The 25315-nt window shown below is 49.3% G+C and overlaps 1 protein-coding gene across 1 annotated transcript; it reads left to right on the top strand.

The window, feature by feature from the left end:
- Window positions 1–12296: 12296 nt before the first annotated feature.
- Window positions 12297–24979, top strand: LOC148834095 (E3 ubiquitin-protein ligase TRIM39-like). The gene is made up of 7 exons (XM_088916486.1): window positions 12297–13330; window positions 13788–14365; window positions 14720–14815; window positions 18976–19209; window positions 20656–20803; window positions 21331–21357; window positions 24130–24979. The coding sequence occupies exons 2-7, from the start codon at window positions 13790–13792 to the stop codon at window positions 24669–24671; spliced, it is 1623 nt and encodes a 540-aa protein (XP_088772612.1). The 5' UTR covers window positions 12297–13330; window positions 13788–13789; the 3' UTR covers window positions 24672–24979.
- The last annotated feature ends 336 nt before the right edge of the window (window positions 24980–25315 follow it).

Here is a 25315-nt window from a genome sequence, read left to right as displayed (position 1 = left end):
CCTGAAAAAGAGAGCTAAGTACAACAAACAGGCTAAGAGCTCATCAGCTACACTGTGTAGCATGTTCACAATAGTATAATCTCATGTATTATACTACAAGTCTCTCCATCAGGAAACTGTTCACACCAGACAGGAAGGGGCGTGTCCTTACAGTCTGAGTGACGGGGGGTGGAGCCATATGTCATGTGACTGGAGGAGCCTGTGAGGAAGGGCAGGAAGTCACTGTTCAGGTCTCTGCCCTGACTGGGTGAAACAAGTGCTGGGACTGGGGAGAAGGGAAAGGGGAGCCCTGAGGTTGTTCCCAGTCTGGGGACTCAGTGAGTTTCAGCAGTGCAGCCCCTCAGAGCAGAGAGCGCAGTGCCTGCCACTGTCCGTGTGCAGGTGTGGACCTGTAGTCTGTGCAGTGACCTCAAACAGCACATCTGTCTGTAATAGCATCTGTTCTTTTCTGATGCTGCATTATTCTACAGCACCTTCTGTGGAGGTAATTCGAGATCTGCGGTGTCTGGATTGTGGGAATCAGAGCTCACAGATTAGAAAGAGATCTTCACCCTTGTTTTAATTTAGGCTGTGAATCCAGGTGTCTTTACTGGACCCTGCAGTTGAGACATTATGCCTCTGTCTCCAGACACGCTGATCAGGCTGGGCGTGTGGAGGTGAGAATCCACTGGACACTGCAGCACCCAGCACCCAGACCGGATCCAGGAGCCTAAGGAAGTGTCCTGCTCACCTGCTCCTGACTGCGCTGTGAGCAGGTGAGCAGACAGCAGGTCTCCCTGCACACAACAGCAGCACTGTAGCACATCTGGCAGACTCTCCTGACAGACTTACAGTCCAGCACACTGCCTCCTGACATCTGGCCAATATATATATATATGTATTAAAATGGGTGTATTTACCTGACACTGGGCAGATCTGTCCTGCTGAAGATGAAAGTAAAAGTCACTCGAGTTCTTTAGTTCAGAACTTCCTGAAATGGGAACAGGAAGTAGTTTTCTCGTCTCTGAGCAGAACGAGGCAGGGGGACATGAAGACAGACTGTGCCTTGGTTGTACTTCTTCAGTGACTGATTCCCTGTTGTGGCACTAAATGACTCCAGTATTTTCCGCTCTGAACAACAGTAAAAACTCTGCTGTCTGAACAGTACTGCTGTCTCTCTGTATTACTATGTCCCCTTTACAGTAAATCCTGTTTAAATGCAGCTTCTGTTGACATTTTGGATGTCTTTGTTCTTTGAAGTCAATTAGAATTGAGCCCAGATCTGTATTTTGTTGACAGTGTGAGGTTGTCAGTATTAGTGTACTGTGGTCTTTCACTGTGCTTCCTTCATGAGTCATTGACTTTAAAAAAGCACTGTGACTTGAACCTGGTTCATTTCATAGAGTGATGTCAGTATCCTGTGTTATACATGAGCTGTCAGTATGTCTGACATCATGGTCAGAGTGAACAATGAACTTTGAAAGCAATAGAAAAGTCACAGAACACTCCCAGAGCATTTAAATCACTGTTTGATTGTCAAATGGCTTCATTTGGACTCCAAAAGACATTCAGGGCATCTCAGCTATGAGACAGACTAGTGAAACGACACAGTGCAGGATCAGTGTTCCTGTGTCTTTACTCACTTTCTGACTGTGTGTTACAGGATGAGGACTGGTCATCAGGTGAATCAGTGTTCCTGTGTCTTTACTGACTGTGTGAGAGTGTGTTTCAGGATGAGGACTGGTCCTCAGGTGAATCAGTGCTCCTGTGTCTTTACTCACTCTCTGACTGTGTGTTACAGGATGAGGACTGGTTATCAGGTGAATCAGTGTTCCTGTGTCTTTACTGACTGTGTGAGAGTGTGTTTCAGGATGAGGACTGGTCATCAGGTGAATCAGTGCTCCTGTGTCTTTACTCACTCTCTGACTGTGAGTTACAGGATGAGGACTGATCACTTGAAGTCGCTGTGTTTGATCATCCTGCTGGTCCAGCAGATCTCTGTCTCCAGACCAGGTACAGCTCTGACAGCACAGCTGGAGTCAGGAGGGAATTATCATTCTGTGACAATGAGAGTCTCAGTCAGATTGTGTGATTGTGTGAGAGTGAGAGTCTCAGTCCTGGAAAAGGATGGGTGTCACGCCCTCTGCAGCCAGAGGGCGCTCCTGCTCTGTCCTGTCCTTAGTTTCCTGTGCTTTGCTGTCCTACCGGTGTCTCTCTCTGGGGCTTTATATTTCCGGGTCTCTCATTCTCCTTCACTCAGCGTTGACGTTCGGATGTCCTGAGACCCGCCTAGCATCCAGGACGCCCCACGTCCGCTGCCTATAACAGCCCTGGTCTTCATGAGGGAGGTACAAACTCAGCCCCACTGATCATCTGTCCTGTCAGTCACACAGGCTGAATCAGCACACTACCTGTGGGAGGGGCTCTCCTGGAGAATACAATTATTCTACTCGTTGGTGTCAAACTGTTCTGCTTTCAGTCCATGTCATTGCTCTATTTTCTATTGTCTCTCCATTAATCATGTCTTTCAGTAAATCAGTAAAATACTGTCACAGCTGTTGTCTTTCTTCACAAGCGACTGTCCTGCCTGGCTCGGGTCCGACTCGCGTCCTGCGGTTGCCCCTAGCAACAGCAACCTTCCCACGAGCTCCCGACCCGTCACTCCAACTGGATCGGGTCGCCGTTCGGTTAATCCCACCTCTCCCACCAGACCCGATCTGTTCCCAGTCCCGTGAATCAGCAGCCGGATTGACTTCCTTCTTACCGCGGTGTCGGTGCTCCGCGGTCAGAGCCTCCTTCTCCCTGCGAGCGCTCGGTTCTCTCCGAGACGAGAGTGTCTCGTTCCCCTCTTCTCTGCTGCTCTGATTCCCTGTGGCGATACAGCGATTCCTTTTCCTCCTTCTTCCCTCTTTTTCCTTTCTGTCTTGCTCATTTTGTGCCTCATTTCCTTTTCATTTTTCATCAGCCTGATGTTCCTTTTTGTTCCTCTTGGTGTTTTCTTGCTTCATTTCTTTGCGCCCTTCTCCTAGTTTTCTCCCAGTTTCCTCACCGTTCTCAGCCTCCCCTCTCTGTTTCCCAGCTGGGAGCCTGGCTTGTTTCAGCGCGCTGCTCGCGAACTGTCCGCCGGTCCTTCTGTATCAAACCCCACTTGTATGTCCTGCTCCTGCCTCCAGCGCCGTTTCTAGATCATCTTACCCAGCACACTGGAACCTGCGCCTGGGCTCCAGCCATCATCACGCTGCAGCAGCACAGTGAGCCCAGCGTCTGTTACTCGTCGCTCTGAAAGAAGGGGATGAGGGCGGGAGTCTGCTCTCAGCTCTGACTTGCAAAGTAGAACTGGACACAGGCAGGTCAGACCTCATCAGCTGGACCGCACAGTTTCTAATCTGCCTCAGTGTGATGGAGCAAACTGAAGCTCAGTCAGAGCCTCTTCCTTCAGTGCACTGAGCTGGACTCTCCTGCCCTGACTGACTGACTGGACTGACAGGGATCGGCTGACTGGCCCTGAACCTCACTCAGTCGCATGGAGCCTTTTGTTTTTGCTGGGACAAAGACAGGTTTTCTGATGGATGAGTGGCTGGAGGCGGGAGGAGATGGCCGGTCACCTGGCTCGGTGCTGCTGGACGTCCCCGAGGGCAGACGACGAGACTGGCGGCCATCCAGCTGCGCTTCGGGGCGGAGGAGGATCCGGAGGTGATGCGGGAGAGGCTGGCTCTGCGGGAGAACGACTGGGCCCCGTCTTTCTAAAGGATTAAAGGGTTAAAGTAGCAAATCAATACAAAAATACTTTTTTGACTCTCTGTATTATTGCTAAAAAAATCCTATTGTGAAAATGGGTGGACAGTACAGGACCTCCGTACAAAGAATGGATTAGAGAGGCTGTATCACAAGTTAAACTTGCAAAGATTTCATATAATTTACAGGGGAAACTTAATGAGTGTAGGAATGTTTGGAGCCCATTAGAGACATACTGCACTTTAATGGCACAGGATGTTACGAATATTAGTAGAAGATTTTGAAATAATATTTTTTTTGTTATTGTCTAATAAGTGAAAAAAAATAAAAAATAAAGTTGGCGGGTGGAGGTGGGGTAAAAAAAGACCCGGAGAGTCAGGTGGTCCTGCAGGAGGACGACTTCACTGTTGGGTCTCACTTCGGCCAAAGCCCTTCTACCAGGATGTAGGCCAGTTGTGCAGAAGGGACCCCCGAACGCTAGAGGGAATCCAGAGTCTCCTTAACTGTGTGGCCCGGGAGTCGGGGTGGGGGTGGGCAAGGAGGGGTCTAGGGAAGGGTTCAAGCAGGGAGACGAGGTGGGATGAATCCTAGGACTTGGAGGCGGTTCTAGACGGTAGGTCACAGGGCTGACTTGCGCCTGGACCCGGAATGGGCCGATGTGTCGTGGCCCCAGCTCGTGGGAAGGCTGATGCAGAGGTGAGCTGAGGGCTGATAACCAGAGGTGTTGTCCTCTTCGAAGTCGGGGAAATTGTCGGCGATGTCTATCGGCTGATCTCCTCTGGCTGTCCTGTGATCTCAACGCTGTGGCTCTGGTTGTTTTCCATACTTTCCGGAGGTTAGTAATATACTCTTGACCAGAGGGTCCCTGGCTGTCTAGAGAAGAATCTGAAAGAAGAGGAGGCTGGTGTCCAGGTGCACACGGAAAGGGGGACGTGTCTGTTGAGGAAGAGGAGGCTGGTGTCCAGGTGCACACGGAAAGGGGGACGTGTCTGTTGAGGAAGAGGAGGCTGGTGTCCAGGTGCACACTGAAAGGGGGACGTGCGTGTTGAGGAAGAGGAGGCTGATGTCCAGGTGCACACGGAAAGGGGGACGTGTCTGTTGAGGAAGAGGAGGCTGGTGTCCAGGTGCACACTGAAAGGGGGACGTGCGTGTTGAGGAAGAGGAGGCTGGTGTCCAGGTGCACACTGAAAGGGAGACGTGTCTGTTGAGGAAGAGGAGGCTGGTGTCCAGGTGCACACTGAAAGGGGGGCGTGTCTGTTGAGGAAGAGGAGGTTGGTGTCCAGGTGCACACTGAAAGGGGGACGTGTCTGTTGAGGAAGAGGAGGCTGGTGTCCAGGTGCACACTGAAAGGGGGACGTGCGTGTTGAGGAAGAGGAGGCTGGTGTCCAGGTGCACACGGAAAGGGGGACGTGTCTGTTGAGGAAGAGGAGGCTGGTGTCCAGGTGCACACTGAAAGGGGGACGTGTCTGTTGAGGAAGAGGAGGCTGGTGTCCAGGTGCACACTGAAAGGGGGACGTGTCTGTTGAGGAAGAGGAGGCTGGTGTCCAGGTGCACACTGAAAGGGGGACGTGCGTGTTGAGGAAGAGGAGGCTGGTGTCCAGGTGCACATGGAAAGGGGGACGTGCGTGATGAGGAAGAGGGGGCTGGTGTCCAGGTGCACACTGAAAGGGGGACGTGCGTGTTGAGGAAGAGGAGGCTGGTGTCCAGGTGCACACTGAAAGGGAGACGTATCTGTTGAGGAAGAGGAGGCTGGTGTCCAGGTGCACACGGAAAGGGGGACGTGTCTGTTGAGGAAGAGGAGGCTGGTGTCCAGGTGCACACTGAAAGGGGGACGTGTCTGTTGAGGAAGAGGAGGTTGGTGTCCAGGTGCACACTGAAAGGGGGATGTGCGTGTTGAGGAAGAGGAGGCTGGTGTCCAGGTGCACACGGAAAGGGGGACGTGTCTGTTGAGGAAGAGGAGGCTGGTGTCCAGGTGCACACTGAAAGGGGGACGTGTCTGTTGAGGAAGAGGAGGCTGGTGTCCAGGTGCACACTGAAAGGGGGACGTGTCTGTTGAGGAAGAGGAGGCTGGTGTCCAGGTGCACACTGAAAGGGGGACGTGTCTGTTGAGGAAGAGGAGGTTGGTGTCCAGGTGCACACTGAAAGGGGGACGTGCGTGTTGAGGAAGAGGAGGCTGGTGTCCAGGTGCACACGGAAAGGGGGACGTGTCTGTTGAGGAAGAGGAGGCTAGTGTCCAGGTGCACACTGAAAGGGGGACGTGTCTGTTGAGGAAGAGGAGGTTGGTGTCCAGGTGCACACTGAAAGGGGGACGTGTCTGTTGAGGAAGAGGAGGTTGGTGTCCAGGTGCACACGGAAAGGGGGACGTGCGTGTTGAGGAAGAGGAGGCTGGTGTCCAGGTGCACACGGAAAGGGGGACGTGTCTGTTGAGGAAGAGGAGGCTGGTGTCCAGGTGCACACGGAAAGGGGGATGTGTCTGTTGAGGAAGAGGAGGCTGGTGTCCAGGTGCACACTGAAAGGGGGACGTGTCTGTTGAGGAAGAGGAGGCTGGTGTCCAGGTGCACACTGAAAGGGGGACGTGTCTGTTGAGGAAGAGGAGGCTGGTGTCCAGGTGCACACGGAAAGGGGGACGTGTCTGTTGAGGAAGAGGAGGCTGGTGTCCAGGTGCACACGGAAAGGGGGACGTGTCTGTTGAGGAAGAGGAGGCTGGTGTCCAGGTGCACACGGAAAGGGGGACGTGTCTGTTGAGAAAGAGGAGGCTGGTGTCCAGGTGCACACGGAAAGGGGGACGTGTCTGTTGAGGAAGAGGAGGTTGGTGTCCAGGTGCACACGGAAAGGGGGACGTGTCTGTTGAGGAAGAGGAGGCTGGTGTCCAGGTGCACACTGAAAGGGAGACGTGCGTGTTGAGGAAGAAGAGGGAGAGTTATGAGCATACTCGGCCCGAGGGAGAAGCAAAACCCAGTCGTCATGTGAGGAGGAGGAGACGTAGGCTCGAAGAAATGTTTGCAGGGCTTGACTGATGCGCTCCAGTTGCCCGTTGGCCTGAGGATGACAGCCCGGGGTTAGAGAGACAGAGGCTCCGAAAGATCTGCAGATCTTCCAAAATGTAGAGCTGAGTTGGGGACCCCAGTCTGAAACGATGTCCTTAGATACACCATGCAATCTGAAGACAATAACAAATAAATCCGCCGTTTCTCGGGCAGTTGGCAACGATGGCAAAGGGATGAAGTGAGCGGGTTTGTGAATTTGCTTCAGATGTTTTAGAGTAGGCCAGTCTTTGATGGCGGAAATTGTACTGGGGTCCATCTCGACGCCGACTGGGGAAAGGATATAACCTACAACTTGTATCTTCTGGCCGTGGGAGGGGCGCCTCTACAGATTGCCACCACGTTTGTGCTGAACAAGGCGTGATAATCCCTCCCTGACACGGTGAACACGGTCCTGCGGGCTGGAGCCCCAGGGACGGATTCTACAGCTGCCGGTGTCGGCGCTAACGGATAGCGATTCGTGACTGTCATTTCCTTTCATACACGATAACGGTCTATACACGGTCGAAGGCCCCGTCCTTCTTGTCTACTAAAAAGAAGCCCGCACGCACACGCCGGAGATGGAGATGGCCGAATTATTCCTGCAGCCCTCTGAAGCCTCAGCCTCAGTGTTTGAGATTGAGCCTGGTAGTAAGTCAATAGCGCAATCGTGTGGGCGACGGCGGGGAAGAGATCAGGCTCTCTGTTCACTCGACGCCTCTGGCAGATCCGCATCCTGCGAAGGGATCTGAGAAAATCCGTCCTGTCGTAAGGGAGCTGTGGCTACTTTCATGGGCTGGCGACCACACCTAGAGCGACACTGCTCTCCCCAGGCCAGAAGCTCCTTCTGGGTCCAAGAAATATGCGGATCATGTTTCCATACCCGCGGGTATCCTAGTACCAGAGGGTGGGTGGGTGATTCACCAAGAAAAAAACCACGTGCTTCTTCACAGTGAGTGGCGCCGATCTGTAATGTTAATAGAGTCGTTTGCCATTTGATCAGGCCGGGAGAGACAGGTGAGGCATCGAAGGTTTGTACTTGAACTGGTGGGACAAGGGGTAACAGGGGAATATTCCAGGCGTTTCGCAATCGAAGAGTCTAAGAAGAGTCCAGCAGCCCATTAATTTCCATTAATTGTGCCTCATTAAACTGAGCCAGTCTTTGATTGTGGGGCCTTGATCTCGTGACACTTGATATTTCCTGCACGAAGCGCATAAAAATGCTACGATATGTAATAAAACAGACGCTTCCGTTTTTTCACCTGCACCAGTTGCCTCTGAATATACTTCTAATCGCTGTTTAAATTGTTTCCAGTTGTCAGCAATATTACCTGAGACCTGCAGACTGGGGGGTGGCTGTAATTTCTCCATTTTCACCAGCAAATTCTCTTTTTGTAGTGTGCTGCAATTCCTTCCTCAACCGATGTTTACTTCAACTGCACTGCTTCTAACACCACGTCACGTTTTGGGTTCATTTATACACACCTTCAACACAGCGGAACATAAGACAAAGACTGCGTTGAACTTGCAGTCCACTCTAGCTTACTCTAGGGAGTGTCTCACAATTACCAGACTAACTAAAACACAAGGGAGTGTGTTAAAACTACCTATCATGAAATACTGGACCCTCATCTTAAAATGTTGTACCAGTGTGACACACGTCCTGATTTGTGCATCAGGAAGAGTGCTTCAAGTGCTGCTGTCTTCATTCCAGGAGAGCTGTAGATGACAACATCACCGATATCCACCCGCACCTCTGTTTATGAATGTTCAATACTAGGAAGTCTGTGAATTATTACCCACCCTTCAAATAACAAAAGTAAACTCTGAAACTAGGAAGAAGCAACGTGAGAATAATTTGGAAACCTCTGCCAGGTGTAGAGAGTGAAGAGGAAGGCGTCGTGTGACTCATATTGAGTGTGATCATCACACTGCTCTAACTAGAGTGGGAGAGAGCTGACACCAGACACACGGGTCATGCAGGTCTCTGGGTCTTGCTTTGTGTGTTGTTCTCTGTTGTCAGTGCTCTTACTTTTCATAAGAATATCTGTGGTTCAGACTTCATCATGGACCCTAGAGGCGATAAGAGAATGAAAATTGTGAGTGTGTGTGTAATTACACAAGAATCACTCAAAGTGGTTACTGTTCAGTACTGTTCTCTACTTAATGATATCTTACTAGGTAAGCAGTGTTTTTATTACTAAAAACACAAACCACAGAATGAATGAATGTTATTATTTTTCTTTTGTCATTTTTGGGTGAAAAAAAGTAAAAGTAGAGGTGACTTTTCTGAGGTCCGGAACAAATTGTAATTTTTCCATATAAGAAATAATGAAAATAAGTTTTTTTTTACGGTCTATGAATTTTTGCTGCATGAAAGGGTTTCTGGGAAGGAGTTACAGGTGTAAGAAGAGGTACAGCTGTTCGCTCCTGCGTATTCCTCACTCCTTCAGCTCTTCATCCATCAGTCCCTGGAAAGCTGCTGCAGCCCCTGTGATCCAGAAGGCGTGACCTTCAACTGTGTCCTGAGCCCTTTTCCTCAGGGAAAGAGAGCTCCGGGCGATGTGACAGCGGCTAAGTGTTTAGATTGCTCAGTCAGTGCTGCCTGCCAATATCCTTCACAGAGGTCCCGTGTGCGGATATGTGCGGCTTTTCCCAGCCTCTCCAGCACTGGGAAAGTGTCAAACTGGGATATTTTATCAAGTGAGGTAAAGTCCACACAGAACCTTAAACTCCCGTCTGTCTTTGTCCCAGAGCTCCGGGACTGGACCGTTCACTCACGAGCGGTCTGTCATGTCCAGTGTTCACGAGGTGTCTCCTTCTTGTCTCACACCTGTACTAGCACACCGGAGCCCTGCGTGTTACAGAATATTAATGAGGACCCCATGCAGAAAAATCAGGACAAGCTCCAGAGGTGTAGTCGATTAAACATACCGAGGTCCGAACATCGAAGGTAAACAAACCGGTGCAAAGGTACAAAATCAGGAAGCGGAGCAGTAAACAGTGAGGAAGCCGAGAGTCGAAGCCAGTACAATAATCAAAGTACCAAACCAAAACCAGGAGACGTAGTCGGAGAACAAACCAGGGTCAGGAAGCCAAAAACCAAGACGTAACGAATCGCAGAAAGACGGGGTGGCTCTAGCCAGGAAAAACCCTAATACTGAGCACAGGGGAGAGTGTGAGGCAGCCGTAAATAGGCTAAGTGGGAACCGTGCTGGAATGCGAGGTGGAATGACGAGTCCTCCGGGGGCCACGTTTTGGACTGGCCCCTCTTCAGCAGCTCAGTACGGGGTTGTATCACTGCTGTCCTCCCAGGAATATCTCTGAGCAGAGCAAGAGGCGTTGATCACGCCCTGTCCCTGCTCCTCGGGAAGGCGCTCTAGCGACAGTAGAGCTGGGGAATCCTCCAACGTCACTCCTGGGAATACCTCTGGGAAGAGTCTGCTGTTCCAGCTCCCGCTCCGACCCCTCTTCAGTAAATAAATACGGCAGGTTTGCTCCGTCTGTTTCCTGTCCGGCAGAAACACTTCATCAATCACAGGTCCTTCCTCAAGGGACTCTGCCGCTCTGCGAGGAGGCTGCAGGCGGATGGTGGCGACAGCAGCAGGACTCGCTGAGCTGCTCGGTCCCACCTGGTCGTGACCAGAGACGCGGGCGTACTGAGCCGTTTGTTTTTGCTGGGGCGACGACAGGTTTTCTAATGTAAAGCCCTGAAGGTCCTCAGGCTCAGCCCTCGTTTTTAAAACACGACTTCTGAGGTTCAGCGGCTGACAGGGCTGTTCGCTCTCCGATGCCTCTTTCAGGGCGGACAGGGGTCCTGGTGCTGTACGGCCACAGAGCAGTTCGGGAGCCTGAGGCTCCGCTCGCTATGCAGACATGAAATATCCAGCCAGATCCCATCTCAGGCATTTTCACAGCCTAGTTTTCAGGGTCGGACTAAATTGCTCGCCCAAGCCGGCAGTGTCTGGGTGGTCATGTGATGTCTTTAATCCCCCAATTCCCAAGAAGGCATACACGTGTCCTAACAATGTTGAAGTGAAGTTCGGCCCCTGGTCTGTTATAATAAGCTCATTCAAGATCTGCTGGGTCTTAATTGTGTTTAAGGGGAAGGCTGTGGGACACTGGGTCACATAATCATGAATGACCTCAGCGTATCGATTCCCTGTTCTGCTTCTCTCCTGAGGCTGACGCTGGCCCCCGCTCTGTGAGAGAATGACCAGCAGAGGAGCGATGCTTGATGTTGCCTGTGCGCTGGCGCTCTGGACATGTCTGACAGGACTTATTGATGTCATTGCACCAGCCTGGACAATAAAGTCGTGTGGCAGTTTGAGCCCGGGTTGTTATCTGGCCCATATCCCCTGCCCGGGTACGCCGTGGGGAGAGTACGCAGTGCGCCTCTCCCCGCGGGTGAGCTCTTCCTCCTGTGGAGCTCAGGCACAGCGCCGGCATCCTCCGGCTGCACGGGACTTCCTGGATCTCAGCCTCTCTCCCTGCTCCGTGCCTTGTCCTCTCTTTAGGGTGGTGCAGGTCATCTGCACAGGGAAAGGGAGTGGCTCCAGACTGTTTCTCTCTTTCCAGGAGCTGGTGCTTGCCCCAAGACCTGGTGGTGCCGTGTGCTTGAGGGCTTCTACCTGATCATCTTGATGATTCTGCCAGAATAGGTGAATCTTGTTAGAGGATCACTGGGCCTGGTGAGCTCTCGGTCATGTGCCCGTGGCCAGACTAGAGCTCTGTCCACCGACTTTAACAGCAGTGTCTGCCTCAGAGTATCCCCCTCATCTCCATGAATGCCATGAAGCCGCACCTGTCAGGGGAACCACACCCAGGCTGTTATCAGGTCTGCTCTTATCAGCGACTGTGCCCTGCCAGTCTAAAGTCCGCAGTTGTCACCGGGAGGATATAGTCCCTTGAGTCAGATGACTCAGGTGTGTGACTTACTGTGCCCGAGTATCTTCACTGCAGGGACGGGACGCTGGGGCCTTTCATGTTCCTTCTGTCTGCACTGTAACAGACAGGCACTGCTGCCTTGCTTTCAGGGGCCTCTCATCTGCAGCGACCTGCCCATTCCCTCGAGACTCTACCCAGCCAGAGAGCGATGGGCTCTGAGCTCTGTACGCTCTCATCCAGACCTTTCCTCCTCACAGCCAGGTGAGTCCTGCCACTTCCTCAGAGGAGACGGGGCTCTGCTCTTCAATCCAGATCTTCCCATCCTGTGGCAGCACACACAGGACCTGCTCCAGGACGAAGGCCTCTTCAGTCTCCTCTGCTGATCATAACTGTGGCTGCAGCACTTGTTCTAGACAGAAGGAGCCGCTCAGAGTGAGTGGTAGCAGCTGAGCTTCTCTCTGACCGTTGAAGAGTGACAGGTGGCTCTGGGGGTGTGTTAGATATTAGTGAAATGACGTCTTCATTCACACTGTCTGTTTCACTATTGTAATTCTTTAAATTCACTTAAGAGGGAATATTAATATGGAATCATGTAACTAAAATAAAAAAAATTGGTACTGTGGCTAAAATATAAAATATATCTAAATGTAAATGTAGCTAAAAACCAAAAGTATAATAACTTCTCTGAGTGTCATTAACAACACTGTTATGAACAGGGTCACAAAACTGGTGAGAATCACAAATTGACTGAGCAGCTTAGTCAATAAGTAAAGTAATTATTCCGAATCCCCAACTTGTAAGTGATTCTCCAGAATATACCCAAGAGGCTGGTATAGAGGCACGTGAATTCTTTTTTCTCTAGCAAACTGTCCTGGAAAGAGTAATAATCCATGTACGCCTGGTTAAACAAATATTTCTTAATGAGAACAATACAAACACTACACTACACACAACAACACATACAACACACAAGTTACTCTATGTACAGTACTTCCAGACAAGGCTTTTCAGAGGCATAACATCCTAAAAACCCCAGACGTCTATTAATCCTGCTCCTTTAAGAGCAGAGGAGCCACACAGCACAGCAGCTCTGGAGAGGGAGGAGCTCCACTGCGTCTCTGTCCAGAAGTGAGAGAGACCTGCAGAGCTGCACACTGTCGCTGGGAAGAGCTGCTGCCCTGTTTCCTCTTCATGAAGACATGAGCACCTGCTGGACTGGAGCCCTGGCCCTGTGTGAGGAGGACTGAGCTGCGGTGTGTCTGACTGGCAGAGGAGGGAAAGGACAGAGGGAATAAAGAGCTCAGGGAGGGAAAGGCTGGACCTGGAGCTGGACTCTCTCTCCTGCAGCTTCAGCTCTGACACTGCAGGCTCCTTCACTACAATAGAGAGCAGAGCTGCTGTGCTGAGGACTGGGACAGGTCTGGACAGCAGGCAGCCTGTTCCTCTGTGCTGGAGGAGTGTGCTGAGGATTTAGGGACAAAACTGTTGAGGAGACACTGTAAGTGCTGCTCTTGCAGGAAGTTGTGTTACGACAGACGCTGGAGAATTAACTTTCAGTTTTGTTTCTGATTCAGACTTCAGTTTCCTGAGTGCTGTTCTCTGCAGTTTAAGCTCCCAGTGACTCTCCCAGTCAGTCCAGTCTGGGGTTTCCTGTACTGCAGTATTCTAGTTTCAGTCCAGGTGTGTCTGTGTACCAGTATCTCCAGGTGAGTTTCTTCAGGTGTTTTTCTGCTCTTGTCTGTAGTTTGTGTGTATCTACTGTGTGAGTAAATGCCGGTATATACTGTAATTGTGAGGAAGGGCTGTGTTATTGCTCTGGTCACACGGCTTGTGTGGCCCTGCATTGTGTAACTTGATGGTGTATCTGTTGTCAAGTTTTAGATATGTGTTTTGTGTTTAATGTGTTACCTGTTGTGGATCCACAAACTTCTTGTCTTGCTATGATGTGTCAGGTGACAGAAAAAATGCCTGATCCTGTCAGGCAGTACCCGGTTGGTGCAGAATATTTAGCCTAGCCTAGATCGGGGGACAGAGAATTTTGTTTGTTCTGCTGTATTGTTTTCTGGAGTTACTCACCTGTATTACTTTTTGCTGTTTGTGTTGTATTGAGATGGTGCTGATCATCTCCTCTGATCGGCTCTGTTTCTGCTTCTCTGTGCTCAGGAATGGCCTCACCCAGCAGTGTCCTGTCCGAAGAGCAGTTCCTGTGCTCTATCTGTCTGGACACATTCACCAGCCCAGTGTCCACTCCATGTGGACACAGCTTCTGCCTGGCCTGTATTGGAGGATACTGGGACAGCAGTGATGTGTGTCAGTGTCCACTGTGTAAGACGAAATTTCCTATAAGACCTGATCTCAGTGTGAACAGAAGTCTGGCAGAAATCACTGAGCAGTTCAAGAGGACCAGAGTCAGCAGTGATGAAGGACTTTGTGCTAAACCTGGAGAAGTGTCCTGTGATTCCTGCACTGGGAGAAAACTCAAGGCTGTGAAATCCTGTCTGGTCTGTCTGGCCTCTTACTGTGAGACTCACATCCAGCCTCACTATCAAGGAGCTGCTTTCAGGAGACACAGACTGATTGAGCCTGTGGAGAGCCTTGAGGACAGGCTGTGTGAGAAGCATGAGAGACTCCTGGAGCTGTTCTGCAGGACTGACCAGACCTGTGTTTGTGTGCTGTGTACTGAGACTGACCACAAGACACACAGCACTGTCCCTGCAGAGACAGAGTGGACAGAGAAGAAGGTGACCTTTCTTATTTCTCTCTGATAACTTGTACTAATTACTACCGCTTTATACATACAGTGTTTGACAATCCCAACATTCCCTCACACTGAGCTCACACAGAATGACCCTAACAGACATTAATTTCATGTTGACCAGTCCAGTGTCAGTGTGAGTGTCTCTTGTCCAGTCCAGTGTCGGTGTGAGTGTCTCTTGTCCAGTCCAGTGTCGGTGTGAGAGTCTCTTGTCCAGTTCACTGTCAGTGTAAAAGTCTCTTGACCAGCTCAGTGTCAGTGTGAGCCTCTTTTGACCAGCCCAGTGTATGAGCACCAGTAGCAGTGAATGCAATGCCTCTGTTCCCCTGTTTATCCACAGACTCAGCTGAGGAAGACTGAGGCAGAAGTACAACAGATGATCCAGGACAGACTGAAGAAGGTGGAGGAGATCAAACAGGCAATGGAGCTCAGCAAAGTGAGTCCTGTCAATCCTTCTGAGTGGGGTACTGCAGGGCTCAGTGCTGGGGTCACTGCTCTCTCCTCCACAGAGAGAGGACACTTAGACAGACTGGGAAGATAAAGTCATTGTCCATTTAAAGGACAAAATTATGTTTATGTCACAATATCAGTTTTCCGCCAGCAGAGGGCACCTCAGTCACAGGTCTGTACCTCAGTCAGCAGGGGAAGGTGTAAACCATCTAGAATTAGATAACCAATCAGACACCTCCGTGAAGCTGGCCCCCTTACAGAGAGCACAAACGATGAAACCCACCTCATTCGTTAGTGCCATGTTTCTGCCGGTTTGTGTCATTAACAGCAGCGTTTGTGCTGCTTTCGTTTCCGAGAGATTGTGCCTTGTTTTTCGGGTGATCACGTGACCATGTCACCTGACAAAGCAGCACAAACTCTACTTTCAACGGCACAAATGCAGCACTAACGATTGTAACCAGTCCAGTTCCCCTACGACGTTGTAGGGGGGCTGGACAAGGTCACCCCCCAAAAAAGAAGACGTTATATGTTTCCCTACAATGTTGCAGGGGGGCTGAGTGGCGTCACGACCCCGAATAAACAAGGCGCTATATCTCGGGAACGAAAGCAGCACAAACGCAGCACTAACAAATGAGGTGGTTCTCATCGTTTGTGCCGTCTGTGGGGGGGGCAACTGCACGGAGCTGTGTGTACCACACCTCCAGGTCCTAGCTCACAGTAGTCACCTTGCTCAGGATTGGAGTCTATCTGATGAGCTACACTTCCTGCTTTGCGTTAGTATCTACTTGTGTGTGTTCCTGGTTTCTGGACAAAGGCTTCCCTTCTGACTACAACTTCTTGACCGTCTCTGGCTCTCCGTTTGGAACTTTTCCTAGATAAGTACTCTCAACTTCTTTGCTTAATTCCGGCTGTTAACAACAACCCTGTTGCCGGGACTCCACATAGAGTCCACTACTCTAACTACCTTCATAACAGTTTATTTATATTGTTCCAGCTTTAGGTGACTGAGCAGTGTATACTAGAATTTAGATAAGGTTTGTGACACTGGGAAGAGTAAACTCTTCTAACTTTAAAGCAAGGAGGATGTTTGTTGAAGTCTGGGGGGTCTGGGGGTCCCTTGAGCAGAAACAATAGTAAAGTGTACCTTAGTATACCTGAGGAAGAGGAGGGTTCATGATGGTCAAGGAGCAGGGCAGACACACACAATATAAGATCACATTAATGTCAGGGATGTCTGAAGGGACGAACTGTGGAATGGCATGAGGGTGAGGAAGACCCTATGTGTAGCGGTGAGACGGGGGTTAGCCCGGGCTCAGCTGTTCAGGAGAAGCCGTATAGAAACCTACAGTGCCTTGCGAAAGTATTCGGCCCCCTTGAACTTTTCAACCTTTTGCCACATTTCAGGCTTCAAACATAAAGATATAAATTTTTTATTTTATGTGAAGAATCACCAACAAGTGGGACACAATTGTGAAGTGGAATGAAATCTATTGGATTTTTGAAACTTTTTTAACTAATAAAAAAATGAAAAGTGGGGCGTGCAAAATTATTCGGCCCCCTTGCGTTAATACTTTGTAGAGCCACCTTTTGCTGCGATTACAGCTGCAAGTCGCTTGGGGTATGTCTCTATCAGTTTTGCACATCGAGAGACTGAAATTCTTGCCCATTCTTCCTTGCAAAACAGCTCGAGCTCAGTGAGGTTGGATGGAGAGCGTTTGTGAACAGCAGTTTTCAGCTCTTTCCACAGATTCTCGATTGGATTCAGGTCTGGACTTTGACTTGGCCATTCAAACACCTGGATACGTTTATTTGTGAACCATTCCTTTGTAGATTTTGCTGTATGTTTGGGATCATTGTCTTGTTGGAAGATAAATCTCCGTCCCAGTCTCAGGTCTTTTGCAGACTCCAACAGGTTTTCATCCAGAATGGTCCTGTATTTGGCTGCATCCATCTTCCCCTCAATTTTAACCATCTTCCCTGTCCCTGCTGAAGAAAAGCAGGCCCAAACCATGATGCTGCCACCACCATGTTTGACAGTGGGGATGGTGTGTTGAGGGTGATGAGCTGTGTTGCTTTTACGCCAAACATATCGTTTTGCATTGTGGCCAAAAAGTTCGATTTTGGTTTCATCTGACCAGAGCACCTTCTTCCACATGTTTGGGGTGTCTCCCAGGTGGCTTGTGGCAAACTTTAGACGAGACTTTTTATGGATATCTTTGAGAAATGGCTTTCTTCTTGCCACTCTTCCATAAAGGCCAGATTTGTGCAGTGTAAGACTGATTGTTGTCCTATGGACAGACTCTCCCACCTCAGCTGTAGTTCTCTGCAGTTCATCCAGAGTGATCATGGGCCTCTTGGCTGCATCTCTGATCAGTCTTCTCCTTGTCTGAGCTGAAAGTTTAGAGGGACGGCCAGGTCTTGGTAGATTTGCAGTGGTCTGATACTCCTTCCATTTCAAGATGATCGCTTGCACAGTGCTCCTTGGGATGTTTGAAGCTTGGGAAATCTTTTTGTATCCAAATCCGGCTTTAAACTTCTCCACAACAGTATTACGGACCTGCCTGGTGTGTTCCTTGGTCTTCATGATGCTCTCTGCGCTTTCAACAGAACCTTGAGACTATCACAGAGCAGGTGCATTTATACAGAGACTTGATTACACACAGGTGGATTCTATTTATCACCATCAGTCATTTAGGACAACATTGGATCATTCAGAGATCCTCGCTGAACTTCTGGAGTGAGTTTGCTGCACTGAAAGTAAAGGGGCCGAATAATTTTGCACGCCCCACTTTTCATTTTTTTATTAGTTAAAAAAGTTTCAAAAATCCAATAGATTTCGTTCCACTTCACAATTGTGTCCCACTTGTTGGTGATTCTTCACATAAAATAAAAAATGTATATCTTTATGTTTGAAGCCTGAAATGTGGCAAAAGGTTGAAAAGTTCAAGGGGAGCGAATACTTTCGCAAGGCACTGTAGGCCCTCAGGTAGCGGACGTGGGGCGACCTGGTCCTAGGAGGGTCTCAGGACATCCGAACCTCAACGCTGAGCGAAGGTGAATGAGCCCCAGAGAGAGAGACACTGGAAGGACAGCAAAACACTGGAAACTAGGGACAGGACAGAGTAGGAGCGCCCCCTGGCTGTAGAGGGTGAGATAATTAAGAGCAATGATGGAGAGTAAGAAACAAGAATGAGGACACGAGGAGAGGAGAGAGAGGAGTCCGGAAGAGTTGGAACTTGAAGCTTGCGCCAGGCGAGAGCCTCGACTTCATGATCATCCAGACCAAACCTGACTGGAGCTCAGTATCTGAACCCTGAGAGAGAGAGCTGTTCTGTGTTTTAGGGAGGTTGGGTTTCCTGGCTAAAAGATACATCGGTTAGAAACGTCTTTCCTGCTTAGGGTTCATTTTTAAGGACAGGGTTATAGGGATGTTTACAAAACATTTATTTTGTGGCATCCTGGGTGAAGAGAGAGAGGTGTAACTGCGAGTTGATTTGTATTTATTTAGAAGGCAGCTAATCTATAATGTGGCCTCTGTAGGCATGAAGAGTTTACTGCTCAGTAGAAGTCTGGGGGGGTTCTGGGTGATTAGGATGCTGGGTCTCTGAAAAGCCTTTTTTGTAAATATTGTACAGTACATAGAGAGTCACTTGTGTGTCGCATGTTTCTTTTTGTGTCTAGTGTAGCTTGTGTCTTCTCATTGTAATAAATATTTGTTTACAAGAGGATTATTACTTTCCAGCAAATTTCTGCCAGAGAACAAGGAATTCACGTTATACAGAACAGTTGTGGATCCCAGCCGCTCGGGTATACTCTGGAGAATCACTTACAAGTTGGGGGTTATGAATATTTTTTTCACTTGTAGACTAAACCGCTCGGTCAATTCCTGATTTTCACCATTTTCATAACCCCCCCAATTATAACTACAGTATATGATAATCAGACTTTCTGTGTAGAGGGGCTGCTGGTGAAGATTGTGTCACCCAGGTGGGGCTACACTACAAATGCTGTCCTTCCTGTATGTAGACTTTGTGGACTTTCAGGATTAAAATCTGTATATACATACAAATAATTACTCATTTCTGACATGTCAGTATTATTTCAGTAATTCCTGTTACCTCATGAAGTCTCCTGGTGTCTCCGCAGAGCTGTGCCCAGAGAGAGATGGAGGACAGTTTACAGTTCTTCACTGCTCTCCAGGTCTCCATTGACAGAAGCTTGGCTGAGCTCATTGAGCTGATAGAGGAGAAGCAGAGAACAGCAGAGAGGAGGGCTGAAGGGATCATTAAAGAGCTGGAGCAGGAAATCACTGAGCTCAAGAGGAGAAACACTGAGCTGGAGCAGCTCTCCCACACTGAGGACCACATCCAATTCCTACAGGTCAGCACACACTGTAGAGAGCAGATACAGTGTCTACAGAGAGAAGAGAGTCCTACAGGTCAGCACACACTGTAGAGAGCAGATACAGTGTCTACAGAGAGCAGAGAGTCCTACAGGTCAGCACACACTGTAGAGAGCAGATACAGTATCTACAGAGAGCAGAGAGTCCTACAGGTCAGCACACACTGTAGAGAGCAGATACAGTATCTACAGAGTGCAGAGAGTCCTACAGGTCAGCACACACTGTAGAGAGCAGATACAGTATCTACAGAGAGCAGAGAGTCCTACAGGTCAGCACACACTGACCTGTAGAGAGCAGATACAGTATCTACAGAGAGCAGAGAGTCCTACAGGTCAGCACACACTGTAGAGAGCAGATATAGTATCTACAGAGAGTAGAGAGTCCTACAGGTCAGCACACACTGTAGAGAGCAGATATAGTATCTACAGAGAGTAGAGAGTCCTACAGGTCAGCACACACTGTAGAGAGCAGATGCAGTATCTACAGAGAGCAGAGAGTCCTACAGGTCAGCACACACTGTAGAGAGCAGATACAGTATCTACAGAGAGCAGAGAGTCCTACAGGTCAGCACACACTGTAGAGAGCAGATACAGTATCTACAGAGAGCAGAGAGTCCTACAGGTCAGCACACACTGTAGAGAACAGATACAGTATCTACAGAGAGCAGAGAGTCCTACAGGTCAGCACACTCTGTAGAGAGCAGATACAGTATCTACAGAGAGCAGGGAGTCCTACAGGTCAGCACACACTGTAGAGAGCAGATACAGTATCTACAGAGAGCAGAGAGTCCTACAGGTCAGCACACGCTGTAGAGAGCAGATACAGTATCTACAGAGAGCAGAGAGTCCTACAGGTCAGCACACGCTGTAGAGAGCAGATACAGTATCTACAGAGAGCAGAGAGTCCTACAGGTCAGCACACGCTGTAGAGAGCAGATACAGTATCTACAGAGAGCAGAGAGTCCTACAGGTCAGCACACGCTGTAGAGAGCAGATACAGTATCTACAGAGAGCAGAGAGTCCTACAGGTCAGCACCCACTATAGAGAGCAGATACAGTATCTACAGAGAGCAGAGAGAGCTACAGGTCAGCACCCACTGTAGAGAGCAGATACAGTATCTACAGAGAGCAGAGAGTCCTACAGGTCAGCACACACTGTAGAGAGCAGATACAGTATCTACAGAGAGCAGAGAGTCCTACAGGTCAGCACACACTGTAGAGAGCAGATACAGTATCTACAGAGAGCAGAGAGTCCTACAGGTCAGCACACACTGTAGAGAGCAGATACAGTATCTACAGAGAGCAGAGAGAGCTCACTGTGTGACTCTTAGTGATCTATACTGGGCTCTAGGTTTCAGACTCATAGGTGACTTATTGCCTTAGAGGGCTGTGACCCCCCATGACTCTGAGTCTCTCCTGCTGTAGAGTTTCCCCTCCCTGTGCTCCCCTCCACACCCCAAGGACTGGTCTGACATCCCTGTTCACCCTGATCTGTGTCTGGGGACTGTGAGGAGGGCTGTGTGTCAGCTGGAGGACAGACTCAGAGAGGAAGTCAAGAGGCTCTCAGAGGAAGGTTTGTGTTTCCCTCAATGTTCTTCAGAATTTAACAAAAGAAAAAAAGTGTTAAGTGTCAGTTAGGAAATGTAACTTTTTATTTCATGTTTCATGTTATACTTATCTTATGTTTTTATTTTTATTTTTATTTTAATTAATTTATACATTGTATCTTTTCAAAATTTAATTCATATTAGGTGCTATTAGTAATCATGTTTACCTTCATGTTCATATTTTTTACTTTATTTACCTCCCCCTGACTGTATCTGGACACAAGATCCTCATGACTGTGTTTTTCAATCATAATCTCCTGACAGATTAGTGGGGTTTTCTTCAGGATCAGTAGTTTGTTCCAGTACAGCTGGATGAGCTGTCAGTGTCTCTTACAGACCCACAGCTCCACTGGCCAGACAGCACACTCCTGTGTGTTACTGTCCTGCCTGAGAGATCAGCACAGCACTACAACACACAACACTGCACACCTGGAGACCAGACTCCAGCAGGAATGTGCTCTCAGCTCTCTAACATCTTTCTCTCTGTTTTCAGAGTTTGAGAGGCTTCGCAAACATGCAGGTGAGTCTGTTGTCACTGACAGGAACTTGTCATTTACAAAGGTCACAGCAGGGTCACAGGGGTCAATACAGGCTCTTACTCTAACAGGGGGAGATGTTGTAACTCCTGCTTTATACACAGCTGACGTGTTTAATGTTGTGAGCAAAGTCCCTCAGATGGGCTTTGTCTTTACCAGGATTGATGAGGATTTGGACTCCAACACTGTGCCAGAACTGCAGTTCTCTATTCCATCATTGTGAAACATAGGATTGTAATCCTGTTAAACCTGTAAACTAGAATCTACACTGAAATAATCCAGCACCTCGTCAGTGTGGCTCAGGGGACAAGAGTCCTTCTTGGTGACGTTGTTGAGTCCCTGTAGTCTGTACAGACCAGCAGTGAAGCGTCCTTCTGCAGGGGGAGATCAGGGCCTGTCAGAGGGCTCGATCTCCCCTGCTGCAGTCAGACCCTGGACTGCTTCCTCTGCCTCGGCTCTCTTGTGGATGGCCAGGCGGGGGGAGGGATACAGATGGGTCTTGCTTCGCCAGTGTCGATGGTGCGCTGAGCTTCGTTTGTACGATTACAGTCTTCCTCTCTTCCAGCAAACACATCTGCAAACTCTCGTAGCAGAGTCCTTGGTTGTCCCTGCTCTGCCTCACTCAGTCCCTCTTTGCTGCGCTGAGAAAGCTCCTCCACCATTTTGTCTGATTTTGTTGTGGTCTTGAAGGCCGAGCCCCTGTCCTCAGTTTCAGGATGCTGCTCCCTCGCACCGTGGGTCAGTGTCTCCTGGCTCAGGGGGAGTCTCTGGGCTCCCTGCTGTATCTCCATGGTAACTCTCAGCTGCTCTGGAGCTGTTGCACTGGTACCCAGGAGGAGGTGTGGCCCCTCGCTGCTATTAGCTTGAGGGCCACTCGGCATTTCCTGCTGGCACTGCTCTCGAGACGCACGGTTCTGCACAGAGGAGTTCAGTACCAGTGACTCCATCCTCTCTCCTGGCCATCCAGGGAAAGCTCTCTTCACTGGTCTGCAGCAGCACTGCCAGGTTCTCTCCTTCTGTAGTCTGTCTGAGCCAGGCGCTGCCTGTAGGAGTTATACTGGACCTGACCATCGTGATCTTCAGTATGAACACACACCTGCAGACTCACACAGCTGAGCCTTGAAGAGCAGGGTCACCAACACATGGCTCAACAAACACAAACAGTGAAAACAGTGAGATCTGGTGGGAAATTCATTATTAGTCCAGCAAACTGATGTCGAGACGAGTAAGGAAAGTTATTGAGGTGAAATCATTCTGTGCAGTAATATCCACAGATGTCCTTCCATCAGCTCTTACAGCCATTCCTGCAGACTGCCTTCATCTAGAACAGACACAAATCATCACTTTTAAAAAGATGGGGATTTCAGTATTTTTATTTCTTTAACCTTTACATTTGACTACATAACTTTAATATCTGTTCCCCCAATTTCTGAATATCCCTGCTTTCCCTTAAGAAATACAATTGTAGAGCCTCATCACCACAAAAAATAACAAAAATGTTCAATTCACACCCAGATCGGAGCTGCGGACTGATTTCAGCGGCCAAGTTCGTTGCTCTTGGTCTGAAGTTGGCGCGCTGGTTTAACACGGAGCTGTGTGCTGACCAGGGGCTGAGCTCCAGTTAGTGCGCTGGGTCACTTCGTTACAACTGACCCACAGTGTCTGTTTTTCAGGTTTCCATACGTATTACACTGATTTGTGTGTAACGAACAAGAAAAAAGACACACAAGCTTTGTCTGTTCTCTCTCGGGTTCCCCTGTCTTGTGTAAAGACAACTTCAGCCTTAATTCAGGTGACAGAGTTCAATACACTGACAGACAGCTCTTAACACACACAAACAACAGATCCTTTTTCTTACTGTCCTCAGCAGCGCAGGAGGAGACAAGCTTGCAGTTACTGCCTGTGTGACTCAGGGTCCTGTTATTGTTAATGAAGTGGCAGCAATTTCAGCTTCTAAGAATTTTGTCTTAATGAGACTTTTACAATCTAACTGATAGAGAGGAACCAGAATAACCATGAAAAGACAGTTTGCTTATTTTTCTTCTTGAGAAATAATGTATCCATCAGTATAGAGATGCCCTCAGCCGTGTGATCTGCACACAGTGGATCATCAGGTCTCCTTCAGATTTAAAGACACTTTCTCCCACAGGAGCCAGACTCTCGCAGTGTGAGAGCTCTGCACACGCTCACAGCTCATCTCAGCCGGGCTGGGCCTGTCTGTCCTGACCAACCCAGGAGACCCCATTTCCACAGGTCCGCCTGCCCAGTCTCTCCAGTCATATCAGAACACATCCAGAGCATCTGGACCTGTCCTGTCCACACTGTAATGTCCACTACACGCTGGCCACACAATACTGACACTTTCTGAAGTGTTTTCTTTATTTTTACCTGCTGCACACAAACAAGCGCCAGTGACTGCAGACGAGTTCAACCCAAACCAGTGATGTGAACCTGTGACTGCAGGCATCACGTTCAAACTGTAACAGAACAGTGGAAAAGAGGACAATGGGTTTGGTGTGATTAATTAATCCATCGCTCAGTTTTATCTTTGTCACTGAATGCCCTGGGTGTTTCAGGACAGGCAGGCCCAGTCCAGCTGAAATCAGCAGACTGAACAGAACTGTAGTTTACTGCAGTGAGCTTTCTGCTGGTGTGAATCCTGATACACACTCTAGACACCTGCATCTGTACTTTCATCTGAGAGAGGAGTGAGATACAGATCATTTCATCCTGTCTGTCTGCTCTCTGATCCCCAGCTGATGTGACTCTGGACCCCAATACAGCTCATCCTGATCTCATCCTGTCTGAGGATGGGAAACAAGTGAGACTGGGAGACGCACGACAGGATCTCCCTGACAATCCAGAGAGATTTGATACTGTCTGTGTCTTGGGAAAGGATGGGATCACCTCAGGGAGACACTACTGGGAGGTGGAGGTGGGGGAGAAGACTGACTGGGATTTAGGAGTCGTCAGAGAGTCCATCAACAGGAAGGAGGAGAACACACTGAGCCCTGAGGATGGTTACTGGGCTGTGTGTCTGAGGAATGGGAATGAGTACTGGGCTTGGGCTGGACCCTCAGTCTTCCTCCCCCTGAGCCAGAAGCCCCAGAAGGTGGGGGTGTATGTGGACTATGAGGGGGGACAGGTCTCCTTTTACAATGTGGACAACAGGTCTCATATCTACACCTTCACTGCCTCCTTCACTGAGAAACTCTTTCCATACTTCTGCCCTTATCTTCATGAGGGAGGTACAAACTCAGCCCCACTGATCATCTGTCCTGTCAGTCACACAGACTGAATCAGCACATTGTCTGATTCTCTCTCCTGGAATGTAAATCATTTAGTCTTTTTCATTTGAAATTGTTCTTCTGTTTCTTCGGTGTTGTTTTCTCCACCCACTGCTGGGCACGTCCACATCTGCTCTCAACGCTACTCGTTCAGTCACCAGAAACAACATCACCTGTGGGAGGGGCTCTCTTGGAAAATGAAATGATTACTCGCTTGTGACAAACTGTTCTACTTTCTACTTTCAGTCCATGTCATTGCTCTATTTTCTATTGTCTCTCCATTAATCATGTCTTTCAGTAAATCAGTAAAATACTGTCACAGCTGTTGTCTTTCTTCACAAGCGACTGTCCTGCCTGGCTCGGGTCCGACTCGCGTCCTGCGGTTGCCCCTGGCAACAGCAACCTTCCCACGAGCTCCCGACCCGTCACTCCAACTGGATCGGGTCGCCGTTCAGTGAATCCCACCTTTCCCACCAGACCTGATCTGTTCCCAGTCCCGTGAATCAGCAGCCGGATTGACTTCCTTCTTACCGCGGTGTCGGTGCTCCGCGGTCAGAGCCTCCTCCTCCCTGCGAGCGCTCGGTTCTCTCCGAGACGAGAGTGTCTCGTTCCCCTCTTCTCTGCTGCTCTGATTCCCTGTCGCGATACAGCGATT

This window comes from Atractosteus spatula, chromosome 5 (assembly GCF_055471065.1).
Source record: "Atractosteus spatula isolate fAtrSpa1 chromosome 5, fAtrSpa1.hap1, whole genome shotgun sequence".
NCBI classification, from domain to species: Eukaryota; Metazoa; Chordata; class Actinopteri; order Semionotiformes; family Lepisosteidae; genus Atractosteus; species Atractosteus spatula.
Note: the sequence above shows the minus strand (reverse complement) of the source record. Positions and strands in the feature narration are given on the sequence as shown.

What these genes read in the sequence shown, in the direction of transcription:
- LOC148834095 (XM_088916486.1), top strand. Translation starts at nt 13,790, where the DNA reads ATGGCCTCACCCAGCAGTGTCCTGTCCGAAGAGCAGTTCCTGTGCTCT. An exon ending in ACCACATCCAATTCCTACAG is followed by an intron (nt 19,210 to 20,655) that starts GTCAGCACACAC and finishes CTCCTGCTGTAG; the next exon opens with AGTTTCCCCTCCCTGTGCTC. An exon ending in GAGGCTTCGCAAACATGCAG is followed by an intron (nt 21,358 to 24,129) that starts GTGAGTCTGTTG and finishes TCTGATCCCCAG; the next exon opens with CTGATGTGACTCTGGACCCC.